This window comes from Salvelinus fontinalis, chromosome 8, assembly GCF_029448725.1.
Source record: "Salvelinus fontinalis isolate EN_2023a chromosome 8, ASM2944872v1, whole genome shotgun sequence".
Lineage (NCBI taxonomy): Eukaryota > Metazoa > Chordata > Actinopteri > Salmoniformes > Salmonidae > Salvelinus > Salvelinus fontinalis.
The window spans coordinates 48,563,640-48,589,577 of record NC_074672.1 but is presented as its reverse complement, the minus strand read 5'-3'; the positions used below and the strand labels follow the sequence as shown (position 1 = coordinate 48,589,577).

Here is a 25,938-nt window from a genome sequence, read left to right as displayed (position 1 = left end):
TTACAAGAAAACTGTAGGCTATTACACTTATCTATCATTACCGAATGCCTGTCGCATTAAAAATGAGCGACTGAACAAAAGGTGTGGTTCAATTACATTATGCCAAGGCAGAGTCGCCGAGACCGAGACCGAGACGCGTGTGGACAGCAGTGTACGCATCAGTTCAGGTTACGAGACTTGAGTAGGCATAATGAACGACAATCACAATCATTCAGAACACTTCCGGGTGTTTTGTAAGTCACGTCTCTTGGATGTTGGAATTATTTCAGAGTGACACCGATTGGCGCCGGAATAGGACCGCCATGTGCTGAAGCGCGTTAAAATTGTCTGTTCCCGGATGCAACACTCACTACCGAGTTCCAAACTGCCTCACACCTAGCCTACTGTAATAGCAACTCCTACTGTAATAGCAGTAAAATGACAGACCACCATGTTAATGATGTCTCTGGAACAGCGTTGGAGAATTATGATTTATTTAATTCGGCATCTTGATAGAATGTGAATGTGTGTTAGGAAACCTATTGTGACCGCCTAAACGTTTCTTTCGGCGTCATAAAAGATGACAGTTATTTAATTTTCAAACACATCAAATACGCATGGTGATTCCTTGATCATTCTATCGTTTGATGACATAATTTTGGTGACCAAGGTTTTATTTAGTGTTCTAAACGAGGATGATATAATGACAGAAGAGAAGCCGTACGTGAACTATATATATACAAAAGTATGTGGACACTCCTTCAAATGAGTGGATTCCGGCTATTTAAGCCACAATAGTTGCTGACTGGTGTGTAAAATAAAATACACCGCCATGCAATCTCCATAGACAAACATTGTCAGTAGAATGGCCGTACTGAAGAGCTCAGTGACTTTCAACGTGACACCGTCATAGGATGCCACCTTTCCAAAAAGTCAGTTTGTCATATTTTGCCCTGCTAGAGCTGCCCCGGTCAACTGTAAGTGCTGTTATTGTGTGATATAAACGTCTAGGAGCAACAACGGATCAGCAGCGAAGTGGTAGGCCAAACAAGCTCACCTACCAAGCTCAAAGAATAGGACCACCAAGTGCTGAAGCGCGTTAAAATTGTCTGTCCCCAGATGCAACACTCACTACCGAGTTCCAAACTGCCTCTGGAAGCAATGTCAGCACAAGAACTGTTCGTCGGGAATTTCATGGGTTTCCATGGCCGAACAGACCGCACACAAGCCTAAGATCACCATGCCAATGCCAAGCGTCGGCTGGGGTGGTGTAAAGCTCGCCGCCATTGGACTTTGGACCAGTGGAAACGCATTTTCTGGCGTGATGAATCACCATCTGGCGGTTCGATGGACGAATCTGAGTTTGGCGGATGCCAGGAGAATGCTACCTGCCCAAATTCGTAGTGCCAACTGTAAAGTTTGGTGGAGGAGGAAAAATGGTCTGGGGCTGTTTTTCATTGTTCTTGCTAGGCCCCTTAGTTCCAATGAATGGAAATCTTAACGCTACAGCATACCATGACATTCTAGATGATTCTGTGCTTCCAACTTTGTGGCAACAGTTTGGGGAAGGCCCTTTCCTTTTTCTGGATGATAATGCCCCCGTGCACAAAGTAAGGTCCATACAGAATTGGTTTGTTGAGATAGTTGTGGAAGAACTTGACTGCCCTGCATAGAGCCCTGACCTCAACCCCGTCGAACACCTTTGGGATGAATTGGAACGCCGACTGTGAGCCAGGCCTAATCGCCCAACATCAGTGCCCGACCTCACTAATGCTCTTGTGGCTGAATTGAAGCAAGTCCCCGCAGCAATGTTCCAACATCTAGTGGAAAGCCTTCCCAGAAGAGTGGAGGCTGTTATAGCAGCAATGTTCCAACATCTAGTGGAAAGCCTTCCCAGAAGAGTGGAGGCTGTTATAGCAGCAATGTTCCAACATCTAGTGGAAAGCCTTCCCAGAAGAGTGGAGGCTGTTATAGCAGCAATGTTCCAACATCTAGTGGAAAGCCTTCCCAGAAGAGTGGAGGCTGTTATAGCAGCAATGTTCCAACATCTAGTGGAAAGCCTTCCCAGAAGAGTGGAGGCTGTTATAGCAGCAATGTTCCAACATCTAGTGGAAAGCCTTCCCAGAAGAGTGGAGGCTGTTATAGCAGCAATGTTCCAACATCTAGTGGAAAGCCTTCCCAGAAGAGTGGAGGCTGTTATAGCAGCAATGTTCCAACATCTAGTGGAAAGCCTTCCCAGAAGAGTGGAGGCTGTTATAGCAGCAATGTTCCAACATCTAGTGGAAAGCCTTCCCAGAAGAGTGGAGGCTGTTATAGCAGCAATGTTCCTACATCTAGTGGAAAGCCTTCCCAGAAGACTGGAGGCTGTTATAGCAGCAATGTTCCAACATCTAGTGGAAAGCCTTCCCAGAAGAGTGGAGGCTGTTATAGCAGCAATGTTCCAACATCTAGTGGAAAGCCTTCCCAGAAGACTGGAGGCTGTTATAGCAGCAATGTTCCAACATCTAGTGGAAAGCCTTCCCAGAAGACTGGAGGCTGTTATAGCAGCAATGTTCCAACATCTAGTGGAAAGCCTTCCCAGAAGAGTGGAGGCTGTTATAGCAGCAATGTTCCTACATCTAGTGGAAAGCCTTCATAGAAGAGTGGAGGCTGTTATAGCAGCAATGTTCCAACATCTAGTGGAAAGCCTTCCCAGAAGAGTGGAGGCTGTTATAGCAGCAATGTTCCAACATCTAGTGGAAAGCCTTCATAGAAGAGTGGAGGCTGTTATAGCAGCAATGTTCCAACATCTAGTGGAAAGCCTTCATAGAAGAGTGGAGGCTGTTATAGCAGCAATGTCCCAACATCTAGTGGAAAGCCATCCCAGAAGAGTGGAGACTGTTATAGCAGCAATGTTCCAACATCTAGTGGAAAGCCTTCCCAGAAGAGTGGAGGCTGTTATAGCAGCAATGTTCCAACATCTAGTGGAAAGCCTTCCCAGAAGAGTGGAGGCTGTTATAGCAGCAATGTTCCAACATCTAGTGGAAAGCCTTCCCAGAAGAGTGGAGGCTGTTATAGCAGCAATGTTCCAACATCTAGTGGAAAGCCTTCCCAGAAGAGTGGAGGCTGTTATAGCAGCAATGTTCCAACATCTAGTGGAAAGCCTTCCCAGAAGAGTGGAGGCTGTTATAGCAGCAAAGGGGGAACCCTGTCAGTACCCTATCCTCTGTCAGTACATCAGAGAGAAACAGGATATCAGTGTAAATCAGAGCGAAGCAGGATATCAGTGTGACTCAGAGAGAAACAGGATATCAGTGTGACAGCACGTCCTCCTCCAGAGGAAGTATGTGACTCATTCATGTCACTCTGCAGAAAGATATCTTGCTCTGTTCTCCTATTGTCAGGCCACATCCTCAGCCTCTGTCTCAACCTGTCTGTCTCAACCTGTCTGTCTCAACCTGTCTGTCTCAACCTTACTATAGTCTAGATATGGTGCCTGTCTGTCTCAACCTTACTATAGTCTAGATTTGGTGCCTGTCTGTCTCAGTCTGACTGTAGAGTAGATATGGTGCCTGTCTGTCTCAGTCTGACTGTAGGGTAGATATGGTGCCTGTCTGTCTCAGTCAGACTGTAGAGTAGATATGGTGCCTGTCTGTCTCAGTCTGACTGTAGAGTAGATATGGTGCCTGTCTGTCTCAGTCTGACTGTAGAGTAGATATGGTGCCTGTCTGTCTCAGTCTGACTGTAGAGTAGATATGGTGCCTGTCTGTCTCAGTCAGACTGTAGAGTAGATATGGTACCTGTCTGTCTCAGTCAGACTGTAGAGTAGATATGGTGCCTGTCTGTCTCAGTCTGACTGTAGGGTAGATATGGTGCCTGTCTGTCTCAGTCTGACTGTAGAGTAGATATGGTGCCTGTCTGTCTCAGTCAGACTGTAGAGTAGATATGGTGCCTGTCTGTCTCAGTCAGACTGTAGAGTAGATATGGTGCCTGTCTGTCTCAGTCTGACTGTAGGGTAGATATGGTGCCTGTCTGTCTCAGTCTGACTGTAGGGTAGATATGGTGGCTGTCTGTCTCAGTCTGACTGTAGAGTAGATATGGTGCCTGTCTGTCTCAGTCTGACTGTAGAGTAGATATGGTGCCTGTCTGTCTCAGTCTGACTGTAGAGTAGATATGGTGCCTGTCTGTCTCAGTCAGACTGTAGAGTAGATATGGTGCCTGTTTGTCTCAGTCTGACTGTAGAGTAGATATGGTGCCTGTCTGTCTCAGTCAGACTGTAGAGTAGATATGGTGCCTGTCTCTCTCAGTCTGACTGTAGAGTAGATATGGTGCCTGTCTGTCTCAGTCTGACTGTAGAGTAGATATGGTGCCTGTCTCTCTCAGTCTGACTGTAGGGTAGATATGGTGCCTGTCTGTCTCAGTCTGACTGTAGGGTAGATATGGTGGCTGTCTGTCTCAGTCTGACTGTAGAGTAGATATGGTGCCTGTCTGTCTCAGTCTGACTGTAGGGTAGATATGGTGGCTGTCTGTCTCAGTCAGACTGTAGAGTAGATATGGTGCCTGTCTCTCTCAGTCTGACTGTAGGGTAGATATGGTGCCTGTCTTTCTCAGTCTGACTGTAGGGTAGATATGGTGCCTGTCTGTCTCAGTCTGACTGTAGAGTAGATATGGTGCCTGTCTGTCTAAGTCTGACTGTAGGGTAGATATGGTGCCTGTCTCTCTCAGTCTGACTGTAGAGTAGATATGGTGCCTGTCTGTCTCAGTCTGACTGTAGAGTAGATATGGTGCCTGTCTGTCTCAGTCTGACTGTAGAGTAGATATGGTGGCTGTCTGTCTCAGTCTGACTGTAGGGTAGATATGGTGCCTGTCTCTCTCAGTCAGACTGTAGAGTAGATATGGTGGCTGTCTGTCTCAGTCTGACTGTAGGGTAGATATGGTGCCTGTCTCTCTCAGTCAGACTGTAGAGTAGATATGGTGGCTGTCTGTCTCAGTCTGACTGTAGAGTAGATATGGTGCCTGTCTGTCTCAGTCTGACTGTAGGGTAGATATGGTGCCTGTCTGTCTCAGTCTGACTGTAGAGTAGATATGGTGCCTGTCTGTCTCAGTCAGAATGTAGGGTAGATATGGTGGCTGTCTGTCTCAGTCTGACTGTAGAGTAGATATGGGACCTGTCCGTCTCAGTCTGACTGTAGAGTAGATATGGGACCTGTCTGTCTCAGTTGGCAATGGTGTAGCGCTAACAACGTCAGTCGTCGGTTCAATTCCCACAGGGATCACTTGCACTAAAAGTGTAAGAGCTGTATTTGTGGGTGTTGAGTAGAGTGGTCATGCAGCTCTAGATACTGGATCTCATCATCACACCTGAACTTTTACACTTTTCTCTTTTCCAAAATGAACAATAAGTAATGATAACCACTACAGACCCAGTTACATCAGAGTACCGTTCGCGTCTTCTGCTTCAAGCCCTGATACTGTTTTTCCATGGACAGTTTGATCCCATTGCACTCTATTCCTCTGTCCTCTCTTTCTCCATCTGTCTTCTACTCTATTCCTCTGTCTTCTCTTTCTCCATCTGTCTTCTACTCTATTCCTCTGTCTTCTCTTTCTCCATCTGTCTTCTACTCTATTCCTCTGTCTTCTCTTTCTCCATCTGTCTTCTACTCTATTCCTCTGTCCTCTCTTTCTCCATCTGTCTTCTACTCTATTCCTCTGTCTTCTCTTTCTCCATCTGTCTTCTACTCTATTCCTCTGTCCTCTCTTTCTCCATCTGTCTTCTACTCTATTCCTCTGTCCTCTCTTTCTCCATCTGTCTTCTACTCTATTCCTCTGTCCTCTCTTTCTCCATCTGTCTTCTACTCTATTCCTCTGTCTTCTCTTTCTCCATCTGTCTTCTACTCTATTCCTCTGTCCTCTCTTTCTCCATCTGTCTTCTACTCTATTCCTCTGTCTTCTCTTTCTCCATCTGTCTTCTACTCTATTCCTCTGTCCTCTCTTTCTCCATCTGTCTTCTACTCTATTCCTCTGTCCTCTCTTTCTCCATCTGTCTTCTACTCTATTCCTCTGTCTTCTCTTTCTCCATCTGTCTTCTACTCTATTCCTCTGTCTTCTCTTTCTCCATCTGTCTTCTACTCTATTCCTCTGTCTTCTCTTTCTCCATCTGTATTCTACTCTATTCCTCTGTCCTCTCTTCCTCCATCTGTCTTCTACTCTATTCCTCTGTCTTCTCTTTCTCCATCTGTCTTCTACTCTATTCCTCTGTCCTCTCTTTCTCCATCTGTCTTCTACTCTATTCCTCTGTCCTCTCTTTCTCCATCTGTCTTCTACTCTATTCCTCTGTCTTCTCTTTCTCCATCTGTCTTCTACTCTATTCCTCTGTCCTCTCTTTCTCCATCTGTCTTCTACTCTATTCCTCTGTCCTCTCTTTCTCCATCTGTCTTCTACTCTATTCCTCTGTCCTCTCTTTCTCCATCTGTCTTCTACTCTATTCCTCTGTCCTCTCTTTCTCCATCTGTCTTCCACTCTATTCCTCTGTCCTCTCTTTCTCCATCTGTCTTCCACTCTATTCCTCTGTCCTCTCTTTCTCCATCTGTCTTCTACTCTATTCCTCTGTCCTCTCTTTCTCCATCTGTCTTCTACTCTATTCCTCTGTCTTCTCTTTCTCCATCTGTCTTCTACTCTATTCCTCTGTCTTCTCTTCCTCCATCTGTCTTCTACACTATTCCTCTGTCCTCTCTTTCTCCATCTGTCTTCTACTCTATTCCTCTGTCTTCTCTTTCTCCATCTGTCTTCTACTCTATTCCTCTGTCCTCTCTTTCTCCATCTGTCTTCCACTCTATTCCTCTGTCCTCTCTTTCTCCATCTGTCTTCTACTCTATTCTTCTGTCTTCTCTTTCTCCATCTGTCTTCTACTCTATTCCTCTGTCTTCTCTTTCTCCATCTGTCTTCTACTCTATTCCTGTCCTCTCTTTCTCCATCTGTCTTCTACTCTATTCCTGTCCTCTCTTTCTCCATCTGTCTTCCACTCTATTCCTCTGTCCTCTCTTTCTCCATCTGTCTTCTACTCTATTCCTCTGTCTTCTCTTTCTCCATCTGTCTTCTACTCTATTCCTCTGTCCTCTCTTTCTCCATCTGTCTTCCACTCTATTCCTCTGTCCTCTCTTTCTCCATCTATCTTCTACTCTATTCCTCTGTCTTCTCTTTCTCCATCTGTCTTCCACTCTATTCCTCTGTCCTCTCTTTCTCCATCTGTCTTCTACTCTATTCCTCTGTCCTCTCTTTCTCCATCTGTATTCCACTCTATTCCTCTGTCCTCTCTTTCTCCATCTGTCTTCTACTCTATTCCTCTGTCCTCTCTTTCTCCATCTGTCTTCTACTCTATTCCTCTGTCCTCTCTTTCTCCATCTGTCTGCCACTATTCCTCTTTTTTGGGTTCCCCCTTTCCTTCCCTCTCTCCTCCCTCCCTCCCTCCCTCTCCTGTTCTTCGGTTTCTTAAAGGGGAAGAAGGGACATAGAGCAGAGTCCTGCACGGGTGCTTTTTCTCTAGCCGCATCCGCCACATCAAGCCTGAGCCCTACCCGATATCCGACATCAGGACAGATGGACAGTTGGGTTGTTGGGATTATCCAAACATGGGTTAATTTAACCATCAGTTTGGTATTTTTTATTCTCATGCTGGGTTGACCTAGCAGCTAGGTCTTTTTTAATGTAATCCTAATCTCACATAAAATGTTATTGGTCACATACGCATGGTTAGCAGATGTTATTGCAAGTGTAGCGAAATTCTTGTGCTTCTAGTTCCCGACAGTGCAGCAATATCTAACATGTAATCTAACAATTCCACCTTAAGATAGAAGCTGTTTTTCAGTCTCTCGGTCCCAGCTTTGATGCACCTGTACTGACCTCGCCTTCTGGATGACAGCGGGGTGAACAGGCAGTGGCTCGGGTGGTTGTTGTCCTTGATTATCTTTTTGGCCTTCCTGTGACATCGGGTGCTGTAGATGTCCTGGAAGGCAGGTAGTTTGCCCCCGGTGATGTGTTGTGCAGACCTCACTACCCTCTAGAGAGCCTTACGGTTGTGGGCGGAGCAGTTGCCTTACCAGGCGGTGATACAACCCGACAGGATGCTCTCAATTGTGCATCTGTAAAAGTTTGTGAGGGTTTTAGGTGACAAGCCAAATTTCTTCAGCCTCCTGAGGTTGAAGAAGGCGCTGTCTGTGTGGGTCCACCCACACAGTCCACCCACACTGTCTGTGTGGGTGGACCATTTCACGAACTGAAAGGTTCCTGGTTCAAATCCCCAAACTGACTAGGTAAAAAAGATGTCAATGTGCCCTTGAGCCAGGCACTGAATCCTAATGGCTACTGTAAGTAGACTCTGGATAATAATGTCTCCTAAACGGTAAAAATGGAATGAAGAACTATAGACTTATTTTCACAACGCAACACGGTACATTGACAACTCAAATCGCAAACTACCAGCTACACAGATTCAAACTAGATACGGCCTGCGTACGGTTTAAATGAACGAAAGCCTGAATGAATGCAATAATGAACTTATAATTAACAGAATTATTGTAAACAAATACCTGCTAGCACTTTTTTGCAGGTTGTGTTTCCATTCTACCGGGATGTTGTTTTCCTTGTCCAAAACCCTTCCCGAACTGGGGATTTCACTCACGCAACACCTTTTTCTACCATGGTTGTTCCCCGCATCGTAACCTTTCTTTGTATTTCTCCTGTTACGTTAGCCGTTTTCACGTGCGCTAGGAGTCCGGGAAAATAAACCCGGCAATGTATTGTCACGTGGCGGAAGGGACCAAATTAGGAATGTTTCAGCACGACACAAATACTATTGGACGGTTCCGGGGGCGGCAGGTAGCCCAATAGTTAGAGCGTTGGGCCAATAACCAAAAGGTTGCTAGATCGAATCCCTGAGCTGACGAGGTAAAAATCTGTCGTTCTGCCCCTGAACAAGGCAGTTAACCCACTTTTCCTAGGCTGTCATTGTAAATAAGAATTTGTTCTTAACTTGTCTAGTTAAATAAAATTAAAAATCCCTGGTCCACTCTCTCGCTGCATGGCTGGTAGCCTAGGCTATGTCTGCCTCAGCGCTCCCATAGCCAGTGTTCTCCATAGGTACATGAAGTAGCCAGCCAGGCTCACCCGGGCTGGGCCAGTGACTATCAGGGAATTACAACTTATTAACATTTTTTGTCAGCTGTTGTACAAGATGATATCAATAATTTTGACTGCACCGGGGCCTTTAAAATAATCTGGTAAGAGTCTGCTGACTTCCAACAGGCTTCAAGTTTCCTTTTAAGGGGCATTTTCTCAGCTATCTGTAATACAGGTATGATTGAAGACTGAAGCAGGTGTTTAACATGGGCTTTGCTACACAAAAAAGCAGCAGTTGACTAGTCCATTGTCAACACTTTGATTAAATCAGTAGACATATAGCGATATCTTTGAAAATACCATACAAGATCCAATGGATCCACTGTCCCGACACATGTTATAATGGACCCACTGGTCTGACACATGTTATACTGGATCCTCTGGCCTGACACATGTTATAATGGTTCCACTGGCCTGACACATGTTATAAGGGATCCTCTGGCCCGACACATGTTATAATGGTTCCACTGGTCTGACACATGTTATACTGGATCCTCTGGCCCGACACATGTTATACTAGATCCTCTGGCCCGACACATGTTATACTGGATCCACTGGCATGACACATGTTATACTGGATCCTCTGGCCCGACACATGTTATACTGGATCCACTGGCCCGACACATGTTATACTGGATCCATTGTCCCGACACATGTTATACTGGATCCACTGGCCTGACACATGTTATACTGGATCCTCTGGCCCGACACATGTTATAATAGGTCCTCTGGCCCGACACATGTTATACTGGATCCACTGTCCCGACACATGTTATACAGGATCCTCTGTCCCGACACATGTTATACTGGATCCACTGTCCCGACACATGTTTTACTGGACCCGAACAAGTTCCGACATCGATAATGTCGGTTCTTGCACACGAAAGAAAAAACTGAATATGCCAGAAAACAATAAGCTAAGTGGATTTTGACTCATCGTTACCACATTAATATGGGACGTATAAATTCACTCACACTTATATGGGACGTATGAAATTCACTCACATTTATATGGGACATATGAAATTCACTCACATTTATATGGGACGTATGAAATTCACTCACATTTATATGGGACATATGAAATTCACTCACATTTATATGGGACGTATAAATTCACTGACATTTATATGGGACGTATAAATTCCCTCACATTTATATGGGATGTAATGAAATTCACTCACATTTATATGGGACGTATGAAATTCACTCACATTTATATGAGACGTATAAACTCACTCACATTTATATGGGACGTATGAAATTCACTCACATTTATATGGGACGTATGAAATTCACTCACATTTATATAGGACGTAATGAAATTCACTCACATTTATATGGGACATATGAAATTCACTCACATTTATATGGGACGTATGAAATTCACTCACATTTATATGGAACGTATGAAATTCACTCACATTTATATGGGACGTATGAAATTCACTCACATTTATATGGGACGTATGAAATTCACTCACATTTATATGGGACGTATGAAATTCACTCACATTTATATGGGACGTATGAAATTCACTCACATTTATATGGGACGTATGAAATTCACTCACATTTATATGGGACGTTTGAAATTCACTCACATTTATATGGGACGTATGAAATTCACTCACATTTATATGGGACGTATGAAATTCACTCACATTTATATGAGACGTATAAATTCAGGCTCTCTCCCTCCGTGTAAAGAAATTCAACTGCAACTGCAACCACAACACACACCCACACACACAAACAAGCACTCCTACGGACAAACACAAGCACCCACACACACACACACACACACAACACACACCCAGATAACCGAGAGGCGGGACAGACAGCAGACTGTCCAACCAGCAGTGTTTCCCTGTCATCGCTCACTTTGTGACGGACAAGCGCCTGTCCTCCTATCAATAGATCGCTAGAAGAGGCATATTGTTCATTCTAACGGAAGGAAGGCTCAGCTGTTTTTTTTTTTTTTTTTATCTGACTAGCGAACTGAAAAGTTGCCTAGTTAATTTTAAGTGGAAAAAGGAGTCTGTAATCGGCTATTCAGGCGTCACCTCGTAGTCTAATGCACCGTTTTCAAACTAGGGGTCACCTGATTTTGAAAATGAGGTCAGGAGAGAAAATCTGAAATAGAAAAAAAAAATGAAAAGTGGTTTGATTCAAATAACCAGGATTACGTCAATAACCTCAGGTAGCCTCTAGATGTGGTTCTATTAAACAAAGCAGTTTCTGTTTTCTTCCTACAAATGTGCCTCTATCTTTTGAACTGTGTGAGCTACAAAATATTATGACCCCGTCACTGAATGATAAGACACTCAAGAGATCGTATGTGTTTCCCTCTGAATTACCCACAAGCCCCACAGCACTCATTAGAACAGAGTGGACAAGACCAGGAACTAAATCAAACTGGGAGAAAAGTAACATAATCAATTAAGATTGAAATACTGTCAAAAGTACTGTCAGACTGATTTATAATAGACTGTCATAGCCCCAATTAAAAAAGTAAACATGGCCTTTGATTAAATCACATTTTGGTATCAAAATGGTGGTCGGGGCCTAATGGTATTTGCAACACAATTCAACACAACAAGCTCCTGTGTTTGTAAAAAATATATTTTTTTACTTTGATTTAAAACGTTTCCGACTGCGAACCGACCCACGGGTTAGATTACTGTATTTTTTGATGGGTCAACCGCGGGTATCCAACCCGATGTAGGACCTCTAGCTTAGAATTATTTATTTTTTTAATGAAAACTGTAGCTGACAATTTGTACGTGAGAAGAAAAAAAAATCCCATTTATGAAAATAATTATTTTTTACATATTCATTGATGGAAATACCTAATGACCGTTATGCTTATCAGTCGATAGGTTCATTTGCATAATTCAGCTGAATTATTTTGACGCATGTGTATTTTTGTTAGTCATCATGTTTATCACACGCGCACAGCGTACAGATACGGAGCCTATGAGCAGAAAATTGTCAGACTTAGTACGAGAGCTGCTGCTATAGCTTCTCAAACAGCTCATTCGTTGCTGCTGAAAGTGAAACGAGATTTTTAGAAGCTCAATCATTGCGTTGTTACAATTCTAAATTCAATCACATATTTAAAAACTGTTTTGATGGCCACGATTTAAAAAGAGCTACTATTTTTATTTCTCAACTGGTAATTGAAGTTTGCTTCCCATTTGCCATTCAACTGCACATAGGGAACGGTAGGCAGTTTTCAGCGTGTCACACACCACTTTGCAACCAGCTGCTTTATCTTTAAACCTGAATGCTTTACTTCATTATGAGGCGTGTCTTACCTTGTGTAACAGTTTTGCTTTCGTCCCTCTCCTCGCCCCTACCTGGGCTCGAACCAGGGACCCTCTGCACACATCAACAACGGACACTCACGAAGCATCGTTACCTATCGCTACACAAAAGCCGCGGCCCTCGCAGAGCAAGGGGAAACAACTACTTCAAGTATCAGAGCGAGTGATGTCACCGATTGAAACGCTATTAGCACCCGCACCCCGCTAACTAGCTAGCCATTTCACACCGGTTACAAAGTAAAATCCAACCGTGGAAACGTGGAGGAAATTGTTTTATAAAGACTTCCATATACCATTGAAACCAGTAGCCTATTGTTTTATAAATACTATTTCCTTCATGTTCTATTGGTTTTCAACTTCCTTTCATTGTCCAGAAGCTAAAGGCATAATCCTTGTCATATTAGCATCCCATGCTAGTTGATGATCATCCTAGTCATATTAGCAACCCATGCTAGTTGTTGATAACCCTTGTCATATTAGCATCCCATGCTAGTCGATGATAATCCTAGTCATATTAGCATCCCATGCTAGTCGATGATAATCCTAGTCATATTAGCATCCCATGCTAGTCGATGATAATCCTAGTCATATTAGCATCCCATGCTAGTTGTTGATAATCCTAGTCATATTAGCATGCAATGCTAGTCGATGATAACCCTAGTCATATTAGCATCCCATGCTAGTCGATGATAATCCTAGTCATATTAGCATCCAATGCTAGTCGATGATAACCCTAGTCATATTAGCATCCCATGGTAGTCGATGATAATCCTAGTCATATTAGCATCCCATGCTAGTTGTTGATAATCCTAGTCATATTAGCATCCCATGCTAGTTGTTGATAATCCTAGTCATATTAGCATCCCATGCTAGTTGATGATAATCCTAGTCATACTATCAACCCATGCTAGTCGATGATAATCCTAATCATATTAGCATCCCATGCTAGTTGTTGATAATCCTAGTCATATTAGCATCCCATGCTAGTTGTTGATAATCCTAGTCATATTAGCATCCCATGCTAGTTGATGATAATCCTAGTCATACTATCAACCCATGCTAGTCGATGATAATCCTAGTCATAATAGCATCCCATGCTAGTTGATGATAATCCTAGTCATACTATCAACCCATGCTAGTCGATGATAATCCTAGTCATATTAGCATCCCATGCTAGTTGTTGCATCTTTAGTTCTCCCCTCTTTCTACATTTCTTACAGATTTGTTCATCTCTGTCACCAGAGGCATTGGCATAGGCCTGAGTAAAAGTGACTGGGCCAACATTTTCCCCCTAAAAAACACAAACATCAATGATGTTGTCATGTTGCATGGAGAGGTAGCTAAACTCTATCCCCCCGCCTGGCGAATGAAAGGCGCCCTGTGTGAAACAGATGTAGGCTACTCTGAATGACCTAAAATCATGACAATGAGAACTAAATCCACCATGATATACAGAATGTAATAACAGGCCTAGAACCTTATGGCTGATATGTTAGGCTAAGGGACCAGATAAACGCAGAGGGAAGAAATGGAACCGATTTCTGTTGCGGTGCGTTAACATGCGAACGGGATACTCGAGGAGTTTCTACACTCCACAGCAGCCGAAGGCTTGGATCCTAGTCAATCAATCAATCAAGTTTATTTTATATAGCCCTTCGTACATCAGCTAATATCTCGAAGTGCTGTACAGAAACCCAGCCTAAAACCCCAAACAGCTAGTAATGCAGGTGTAGAAGCACGGTGGCTAGGAAAAACTCCCTAGAAAGGCCAAAACCTAGGAAGAAACCTAGAGAGGAACCAGGCTATGAGGGGTGGCCAGTCCTCTTCTGGCTGTGCCGGGTGGAGATTATAACAGAACTATGCCAAGATGTTCAAAAATGTTCATAAGTGACAAGCATGGTCAAATAATAATCATGAATAATTTTCAGTTGGCTTTTCATAGCCGATCATTAAGAGTTGAAAAACAACAGGTCTGGGACAGGTGGCGGTTCCATAACCGCAGGCAGAACAGTTGAAACTGGAATAGCAGCAAGGCCAGGCGGACTGGGGACAGCAAGGAGTCACCACGCCCGGTAGTCCCGACGTATGGTCCTAGGGCTCAGGTCCTCCGAGAGAAAGAAAGAGAGGAGAAAATTAGAGAGAGCCAAGATTTTCAAAATGTTCATAAATGACAAGCATGGTCAAATAATAATCAGGAATAAATCTCAGTTGGCTTTTCATAGCCGATCATTAAGAGTTGAAAACAGCAGGTCTGGGACAGGTAGGGGTTCCGTAACCGCAGGCAGAACAGTTGAAACTGGAATAGCAGCAAGGCCAGGCGGACTGGGGACAGCAAGGAGTCATCATGCCCGGTAGTCCTGACGTATGGTCCTAGGGCTCAGGTTCTCAGAGAGAGAGAAAGAAAGAGAGAACGAGAGAATTAGAGAGAGCATACTTAAATTCACACAGGACACTGGATAAGACAGGAAAAGTACTCCAGGTATAACCAACTGACCCTAGCCTCCCGACACATAAACTACTGCAGCATAAATACTGGAGGCTGAGACAGGAGCGGTCAGGAGACACTGTGGCCCCATCCGATGATACCCCCGGACAGGGCCAAACAGGAAGGATATAACCCCACCCACTTTGCCAAAGCACAGCCCCCGCACCACTAGAGGGATAACTTCAACCACCAACTTACAATCCTGAGACAAGGCCGAGTATAGCCCACAAAGATCTCCACCACAGCACAAACCAAGGGGGGGCGCTAACCCAGACAGGAAGATCACGTCAGTAACTCAACCCACTCAAGTGACGCACCCCTCCTAGGGACGGCATGAAAGAGCACCAGTAAGCCAGTGACTCAGCCCCTGTAATAGGGTTAGAGGCAGAGAATCCCAGTGGAGAGAGGGGAACCGGCCAGGCAGAGACAGCAAGGGCGGTTTGTTGCTCCAGAGCCTTTCCGTTCACCTTCACACTCCTGGGCCAGACTACACTCAATCATATGACCTACTGAAGAGATAAGTCTTCAGTAAAGACTTAAAGGTTGAGACCGAGTCTGCGTCTCTCACATGGGTAGGCAGACTGTTCCATAAAAATGGAGATCTATAGGAGAAAGCCCTGCCTCCCGCTGTTTGCTTAGAAATTCTAGGGACAATTAGGAGGCCTGCGTCTTGTGACCGTAGCGTACGTATTGGTATGTACGGCAGGACCAACTCGGAAAGATAGGTAGGAGCAAGCCCATGTAACGCTTTATAGGTTAACAGTAAAACCTTGAAATCAGCCCTTGCCTTAACAGGAAGCCAGTGTAGGGAAGCTAGCACTGGAGTAATATGATCAAATTTCTTGGTTCTAGTCAGGATGCTAGCAGCTGTATTTAGCACTAACTGAAGTTTATTTAGTGCTTTATCCGGGTAGCCGGAAAGTAGAGCATTGCAGTAGTCTAACCTAGAAGTAACAAATGCATGGATTAATTTTTCTGCATCATTTTTGGACAAAAAATTTCTGATTTTTGCAATGTTACGTAGATGGAAAAAAGCTGTCCTTGAAACAGTCTTGATATGTTCGTCAAAAGAGAGATCAGGGTCAAGAGTAACGCCGAGGTCCTTCACAGTTTTATTTGAGACGACTTTACAACCATCAAGATGAATTGTCAGATTTAACAGAAGATCTCTTTGTTTCTTGAGACCTAGAACAAGCATCTCTGTTTTGTCCGAGTTTAAAAGTAGAAAGTTTTCAGCCATCCACTTCCTTATGTCTGAAACACAGGCTTCTAGCGATGGGCAATTTTGGGGCTTCACCATGTTTCATTGAAATGTACAGCTGTGTGTCATCCGCATAGCAGTGAAAGTTAACATTATGTTTTCGAATAACATCCCCAAGAGGTAAAATATATAGTGAAAACAATAGTGGTCCTAAAACGGAACCTTGAGGAACACCGAAATGTACAGTTGATTTGTCAGAGGACAAACCATTCACAGAGACAAACTGATATCTTTCCGACAGGTAAGATCTAAACCAGGCCAGAACTTGTCCGTGTAGACCAATTTGGGTTTCCAGTCTCTCCAAAAGAATGTGGTGATCGATGGTGTCAAAGGCAGCACTAAGGTCTAGTAGCACGAGGACAGATGCAGAGCCTCGGTCTGACGCCATTAAAAGGTCATTTACCACCTTCACAAGTGCAGTCTCAGTGCTGTGATGGGGTCTAAAACCAGACTGAAGCATTTCGTATACATTGTTTGTCTTCAGAAAGGCAGTGAGTTGCTGCGCAACAGCTTTTTCTAAAATTTAGTCGCTGCTGATTCATTCTCTGTATTGTGCGTTTTGCTAGAGGAGATGTATGGGTTATAAAAAACAAAAAAGCCTACGTTAAATTCCACACACCATGGTGTCCACATACCGTATTTCTACCCTAATATTAATATTATTGTATTACTTTCCTAGGCTGTAGTCTTTGCCACATGATGTCTGTAGGCCTAGGCTATGTCGTCTACAGGGAGAATGATGATCGCCTGTCCCTCATAGTCACTCATAGCCTGTCCCTCAAGCTCTTCTGTGCGGCTGGTAGTAGCCTAGCGATTAGAACGTTGGGTCAATAACCGAAAGGTCACTGGTTTGAATACCCGAGCCGTCGAGGTGAAAACTCTGTCTAAGGGTCCTTGACCAAAGCACTTTTAACCCTAATTAACCGCGTACGTGCTGTACTACCATGGCTGACCCTGTAAAACAACATATTTCACAGCACCTATCCGGTGTATGTGACAATAAAACACGTTTTACCACCGTAGGTAATGCAGCTTGGCCGGCGCTGGCTGTACCGAGAAAGTAGAATCAAAGAATTTAGCACCGGACAGCTCCGCACTCCGCTCAATTCCCTGACATCTGATATTCGCATTAACAAAGGCAATAGTGTGCTGTCTGGTGCTAAATTCTTTGATTCTACTTTCTCGGTACAGCCAGCGCCGGCCAAACTGCATTACCTACGGTGGTAAAACGTGTTTTATTGTCACATACACCGGTTGGTTTCACACTCGCACTTTTGCAAACTCGTATTGCCAAATATTTAACGTGATTTGTGTTTGTGTAGGCTACTTTGTACATGATTTCTCTATCGCACTACGTAATTGATACGGCGTATACCTCCACTACACTACTTTGCTATACTTCAGTAGGGGTTAACAAGTCGGTATACTAAACAAAGTGGGTATAACCTCCACTACACCACTGCCCGACATATTAAGTGAACATTTGTGCAATCACATTGCATAAATGAACACCTAACAAAGGATAAATGTGACCAAAAAAACACAACAAATTTCCCTTGACAAACAAGCCGTTATTATTGTCAAATAGGCAGTGCAAGTGCGCATGTGAGAGATTCTACAAGCAGCAGACAATAAAAGTGATACAATTTTGAAAAATGATACTTATCACAAAATACGAATAATGGATGAAGTGTTCAGTCCGACAGTCCAACCTCATGGCATAAACAACATATTATCAGACTGAACACTGCCTCTCCAAAGGAGCGCTTTGGTGGAGTCATCATGGGCATCGGCCGGACACCTGCTCTGGACTGAATTGGAAAATGCGCAAACATTTTATTACACAAAGAAGCAAGGAAAAATAGGAAGTCATGAAAGTGTTCTCATTAAGTCTAAAAGTGCACACTTTTTTTTGCCATATGAAAACAGCCACATACGAGGGTACGGGGTCTATCTTCCCACAACTGTCCCAGAGTCTGTTTGGGACAGGCTATTTCTTTCTCGCACAGAACGACAAGCTGACCAATAGAAGAGGTCAACGTTTGTACTATGGGGGATAGTAGATTGACATAGCCGGTTTAAATGTTTCAGTTAATCTAACATCTTCAAAGTGCGCATAGGAATCCGGTAAGAAGGACCGCACGCCGTTGCATCCTCGAGTTACATGTTATGTTCAGATGAATTACCGTCATGTCTAAATGTGATTTTCTGTCATTCTGAGGAACGTGGGTGGACGACCCTGATCAGGTTATGCATTCTATGCATATGGGTCCGGTAAATTTGTTTTAAAAAAAGGTCGTTAACTTAAAATGCTACCGGACATATGTCCGGCGCCACATTTTCCTAATGGATGTTTCCATGGCTGTTTATAAGACAGTAATATGCTGTATGACCCAGATGGATCTGATAAACATGGCTGTTTATAAGACGGAACCTATAAGTACTTGGATGTGGCTTACACCTGTTACTGAATGATATCTTCCTGGGGAACCGGAAGATGCACAAGGCTTCTGGGACATTTCCATCGGGTCGTGCTGTTTTTCTCCAGATGCAGTATAAACTTGGCTCATCCCTCTTGTTCCTTTTTCTCTCTCTCCCTCTGTTTACATGTCTGTGTGTACGTGTGCTTCTGTCTGCACGTGTACATATATGTGTGTGTGTGTGTGTGTGTGTGTGTGTGTGTGTGTGTGTGTGTGTGTGTGTGTGTGTGTGTGTGTGTGTGTGTGTGTGTGTGTGTGTGTGTGTGTGTGTGTGTGTGTGTGTGTGTGTGTGTGTGTGTGTGTGTGTAAATGTGAAGGAGAGGTCCGTGGCCAAAGAGGGGATGACATGCATGTTCCGAGGCTGTTAACATCGCTGAGGAATAGAAGACCAATAGGCTGCCAAGAGCTGTCAAGCCATGATGGACATACTGGTAACTTAACCTAACATCCCTCTCCCTCTTTCACTTTCTTTCTCTCTCTCGCTCTCTCTCCCTCCCTCCCTCCCCCTCTCTCACCCTCTCTTTGTGTGCCTCTGTCTTTATCTCAGTGTTGTATTTACTGTTGTGCCTGATGTACCATCTTTATAGAACAAAAACGTTTGCACTCCTGAAGTGATGACTGCTGTAACTCTAATCATGATGTTCATTTCAGCGGTATTTGTACTCGGGTCAGCTGTTTGTTCACCGGCAATTGCTAATAACCTGCCGACTATATGTGATATAGTGAAAATCTGGGAACCGCACCCAACCCTAACCCGCAAATGCACTATAGGCTACAGTTACAGTTACATTTATTTTTTTTAAAATTTTTTTTTAACCTTTATTTAACTATGCCTAGTCAGTTAAGAACAAATTATTATTTACAATGACGGCCTACCTGTAACGGCTGTCTAATGCCTCCTCCTCGGATGAGGAGGAGGAGTAAGGGTCGGACCAAAATGCAGCGTTGAATGCAGACATAATGGAATTTATTAAAGAAAGACGAAACACGAAAACTCTTACACAAACTACAAAACAACAAACGACGTAGACAGACCTGAACTTGAGAACTTACATATAGACACGAAGAACGCACGAACAAGAAAGACTAGCCAAACGAATGAACAAACGAAACAGTCCCGTGTGGTGAAACAGACACAGACACAGGAACAATCACCCACAAACAAACAGTGAGAACAGCCTACCTTAATATGGTTCTCAATCAGAGAAAACGTCAAACACCTGCCTCTAATTGAGAACCATATCAGGCAACACATTTAACCCAACATAGAAACACACAACATAGAATGCCCACCCCAACTCACGCCCTGACCAACTAAACACATACAAAAACAACAGAAAACAGGTCAGGAACGTGACACTACCCCAGCTAAACCCGGACGACGCTGAGCCAATTGTGCGCTGCCCTATGGGACTCCCAATCACGGCCAGATGTGATGCCGCCTGGATACTGAATACAGAACGATGTTTTGACAGGGGGCCCAGGATTTTGTTTTTCCCCATTTAGATATGTTTCTGCATATAATTTCCGACATTTTGATAGGCTATTTGTTAGTCAACTTGTCTATAATTAGATCCATGCAGCTTCTCTTCTGTCATTATATGTTGCCCTAGAAGACTAAACAAACCATTGCTCAACAGAATGATGTCATAAATGGATAGAATGAACGCTGTCATAAATGGATAGATTGAATGATGTCATAAATGGATAGATTGAATGATGTCATAAATAGATAGAATGAATGATGTCATAAATGGATAGAATGAATGACGTCATAAATAGATAGAATGAATGACGTCATAAATAGATAGAATGAATGACGTCATAAATGGATAGAATGAATGATGTCATAAATAGATAGAATGAATGATGTCATAAATGGATAGAATGAACGCTGTCATAAATGGATAGAATGAATGCTTCAATCTAGTTGACGTCGGTGAAGTTCTCTGTCTTCTTTCGTGGAGTAAAGACGTTTAGCCAAAACAATAATACAATAAAAACGGTTGTAAGGAATAGGATAGAATAGTTTCTGATAACGTTTCAGTTCAGGTTCGATGCATGTTTTATGTGGTTGAAATACTATCATCTTTCATGATGAAGACGGCACCTCTACAGATCGTATCTAACTGACCATCGCATTCTCTCCAAGATGCGTAAACAAATAAATCATATTTCTCCATTCCTGTTCCCATGTCCAAATTTAGCCAACATTTAGTGTATAATTTTACACCAATACATGCTTCATTCTGCAGGAGTTATTATTAGTAAAGGCTCTAGGCCTATTTCACACGGGACTAGTATTACTAGAGAACGTTGGTTATGTATTTATTACCTCAGAATATCCGTTATTCCAGAGGACCATTCGGACGGGTAAAGTGTTTTCCAAAGTGCCCCCTGTACTTCCTTATTTAATTGTTATAATGTGTATAAATTGACAGTTATGACGAAAGCCCGGAGTTGTTTTTCTAGGTGTGAAGATACTTCATGTCCTGAAGATAACAGGCCGATAACTCGTTCAGAAGTTTCTAAAGCAAACCATCTTTGGTATAGTGTCGCCATAATATCTGAATTGAGGAAGTGTGATCATAATCATTAGGATATTTCTGGCGATCCGCAGTACGTCCTAAAATGCCCCTCAGCCTTCAGGTGTCAGCGAAACAGTTAACTTGCACTTGAGATGCATTTTAAGGCTATGGATGAGAAAGTGAACTTGTTCCAAGCGTTGACGTCAGTCGTGTGCTGCTGCTTTGCCATCTGTTAACAGCAAGGGTTGCATTAAATTGGCGCAATATTTGTTTAATGATGCATTTGGCGATGTTCATTCGCAAAAAACGAATGAACGTTGATCCGTGTAGGTCCTTCATATATGGGCTATGCGCAGAACTTCGTTCAATTTATCCAATCAGTTATTGTTATCTTGCTCAAACCGCGAGCAACACCTGTCAACCTCAAGACATTTCTCTGAAAACACAGGGATGTCGATTCGCACGGCACTAATATTATCAGAGGACTTTGGAGTAAACAGTAGGTTATTCTGGTTAGTCAATGTCCAGATTTCAGTTTCCATTTAACCACAAACAGTAGATTACAGATCCCTTGACATCCAATTTAACCCATCACAAACAGTAGATTACAGATCCCTTGACATCCCATTTAACCCATCACAAACAGTAGATTACAGATCCCTTGACATCCCATTTAACCCATCACAAACAGTAGATTACAGATCCCTTGACATCCCATTTAACCCATCACAAACAGTAGATTACAGATCCCTTGACATCCCATTTAACCCATCACAAACAGTAGATTACAGATCCCTTGACATCCCATTTAACCCATCACAAACAGTAGATTACAGATCCCTTGACATCCCATTTAACCCATCACAAACAGTAGATTACAGATCCCTTGACATCCCATTTAACCCATCACAAACAGTAGATTACAGATCCCTTGACATCCCATTTAACCCATCACAAACAGTAGATTACAGATCCCTTGACATCCCATTTAACCCATCACAAACAGTAGATTACAGATCCCTTGACATCCCATTTAACCCATCACAAACAGTAGATTACAGATCCCTTGACATCCCATTTAACCCATCACAAACAGTAGATTACAGATCCCTTGACATCCCATTTAACCCATCACAAACAGTAGATTACAGATCCCTTGACATCCCATTTAACCCATCACAAACAGTAGATTACAGATCCCTTGACATCCCATTTAACCCATCACAAACAGTAGATTACAGATCCCTTGACATCCCATTTAACCCATCACAAACAGTAGATTACAGATCCCTTGACATCCCATTTAACCCATCACAAACAGTAGATTACAGATCCCTTGACATCCCATTTAACCCATCACAAACAGTAGATTACAGATCCCTTGACATCCCATTTAACCCATCACAAACAGTAGATTACAGATCCCTTGACATCCCAGTTAACCCATCACAAACAGTAGATTACAGATCCCTTGACATCCCATTTAACCCATCACAAACAGTAGATTACAGATCCCTTGACATCCCATTTAACCCATCACAAACAGTAGATTACAGATCCCTTGACATCCCATTTAACCCATCACAAACAGTAGATTACAGATCCCTTGACATCCCATTTAACCCATCACAAACAGTAGATTACAGATCCCTTGACATCCCATTTAACCCATCACAAACAGTAGATTACAGATCCCTTGACATCCCAGTTAACCCATCACAAACAGTAGATTACAGATCCCTTGACATCCCAATTAACCCATCACAAACAGTAGATTACAGATCCCTTGACATCCCATTTAACCCATCACAAACAGTAGATTACAGATCCCTTGACATCCCATTTAACCACAAACAGTAGATTACAGATCCCTTGACATCCCATTTAACCCATCACAAACAGTAGATTACAGATCCCTTGACATCCCATTTAACCCATCACAAACAGTAGATTACAGATCCCTTGACATCCCATTTAACCCATCACAAACAGTAGATTACAGATCCCTTGACATCCCATTTAACCCATCACAAACAGTAGATTACAGATCCCTTGACATCCCATTTAACCACAAACAGTAGATTACAGATCCCTTGACATCCCATTTAACCCATCACAAACAGTAGATTACAGATCCCTTGACATCCCATTTAACCCATCACAAACAGTAGATTACAGATCCCTTGACATCCCATTTAACCCATCACAAACAGTAGATTACAGATCCCTTGACATCCCAGTTAACCCATCACAAACAGTAGATTACAGATCCCTTGACATCCCATTTAACCCATCACAAACAGTAGATTACGGATCCCTTGACATCCCATTTAACCCATCACAAACAGTAGATTACAGATCCCTTGACATCCCATTTAACCCATCACAAACAGTAGATTACAGATCCCTTGACATCTCATTTAACCCATCACAAACAGTAGATTACAGATCCCTTGACATCCCATTTAACCCATCACAAACAGTAGATTACAGATCCCTTGACATCCCATTTAACCCATCACAAACAGTAGATTACAGATCCCTTGACATCCCATTTAACCCATCACAAACAGTAGATTACAGATCCCTTGACATCCCATTTAACCCATCACAAACAGTAGATTACAGATCCCTTGACATCCCATTTAACCCATCACAAACAGTAGATTACAGATCCCTTGACATCCCATTTAACCCATCACAAACAGTAGATTACAGATCCCTTGACATCCCATTTAACCCATCACAAACAGTAGATTACAGATCCCTTGACATCCCATTTAACCCATCACAAACAGTAGATTACAGATCCCTTGACATCCCATTTAACCCATCACAAACAGTAGATTACAGATCCCTTGACATCCCATTTAACCCATCACAAACAGTAGATTACAGATCCCTTGACATCCCATTTAACCCATCACAAACAGTAGATTACAGATCCCTTGACATCCCATTTAACCCATCACAAACAGTAGATTACAGATCCCTTGACATCCCATTTAACCCATCACAAACAGTAGATTACAGATCCCTTGACATCCCATTTAACCCATCACAAACAGTAGATTACAGATCCCTTGACATCCCATTTAACCCATCACAAACAGTAGATTACAGATCCCTTGACATCCCATTTAACCCATCACAAACAGTAGATTACAGATCCCTTGACATCCCATTTAACCCATCACAAACAGTAGATTACAGATCCCTTGACATCCCATTTAACCCATCACAAACAGTAGATTACAGATCCCTTGACATCCCATTTAACCCATCACAAACAGTAGATTACAGATCCCTTGACATCCCATTTAACCCATCACAAACAGTAGATTACAGATCCCTTGACATCCCATTTAACCCATCACAAACAGTAGATTACAGATCCCTTGACATCCCATTTAACCCATCACAAACAGTAGATTACAGATCCCTTGACATCCCATTTAACCCATCACAAACAGTAGATTACAGATCCCTTGACATCCCATTTAACCCATCACAAACAGTAGATTACAGATCCCTTGACATCCCATTTAACCCATCACAAACAGTAGATTACAGATCCCTTGACATCCCATTTAACCCATCACAAACAGTAGATTACAGATCCCTTGACATCCCATTTAACCCATCACAAACAGTAGATTACAGATCCCTTGACATCCCATTTAACCCATCACAAACAGTAGATTACAGATCCCTTGACATCCCATTTAACCCATCACAAACAGTAGATTACAGATCCCTTGACATCCCATTTAACCCATCACAAACAGTAGATTACAGATCCCTTGACATCCCATTTAACCCATCACAAACAGTAGATTACAGATCCCTTGACATCCCATTTAACCCATCACAAACAGTAGATTACAGATCCCTTGACATCCCATTTAACCCATCACAAACAGTAGATTACAGATCCCTTGACATCCCATTTAACCCATCACAAACAGTAGATTACAGATCCCTTGACATCCCATTTAACCCATCACAAACAGTAGATTACAGATCCCTTGACATCCCATTTAACCCATCACAAACAGTAGATTACAGATCCCTTGACATCCCATTTAACCCATCACAAACAGTAGATTACAGATCCCTTGACATCCCATTTAACCCATCACAAACAGTAGATTACAGATCCCTTGACATCCCATTTAACCCATCACAAACAGTAGATTACAGATCCCTTGACATCCCATTTAACCCATCACAAACAGTAGATTACAGATCCCTTGACATCCCATTTAACCCATCACAAACAGTAGATTACAGATCCCTTGACATCCCATTTAACCCATCACAAACAGTAGATTACAGATCCCTTGACATCCCATTTAACCCATCACAAACAGTAGATTACAGATCCCTTGACATCCCATTTAACCCATCACAAACAGTAGATTACAGATCCCTTGACATCCCATTTAACCCATCACAAACAGTAGATTACAGATCCCTTGACATCCCATTTAACCCATCACAAACAGTAGATTACAGATCCCTTGACATCCCATTTAACCCATCACAAACAGTAGATTACAGATCCCTTGACATCCCATTTAACCCATCACAAACAGTAGATTACAGATCCCTTGACATCCCATTTAACCCATCACAAACAGTAGATTACAGACCCTTGACATCCCATTTAACCCATCACAAACAGTAGATTACAGATCCCTTGACATCCCATTTAACCCAT

The 25,938-nt window shown here is 42.9% G+C and overlaps 1 protein-coding gene across 2 annotated transcripts in view; it reads left to right on the top strand.

The window, feature by feature from the left end:
- LOC129861366 (regulator of G-protein signaling 17-like) overlaps positions 1–25,938 on the top strand; it is a 161,012-nt gene that overhangs the window by 5,538 nt on the left and 129,536 nt on the right. For both annotated transcript variants that reach the window (XM_055932746.1, XM_055932747.1), the window contains exon 2: positions 19,005–19,118. In XM_055932746.1, the coding sequence (XP_055788721.1) occupies positions 19,104–19,118 (15 nt within the window). In that variant the 5' untranslated portion in view covers positions 19,005–19,103. The remainder of the gene's footprint in view (positions 1–19,004; positions 19,119–25,938) is intronic.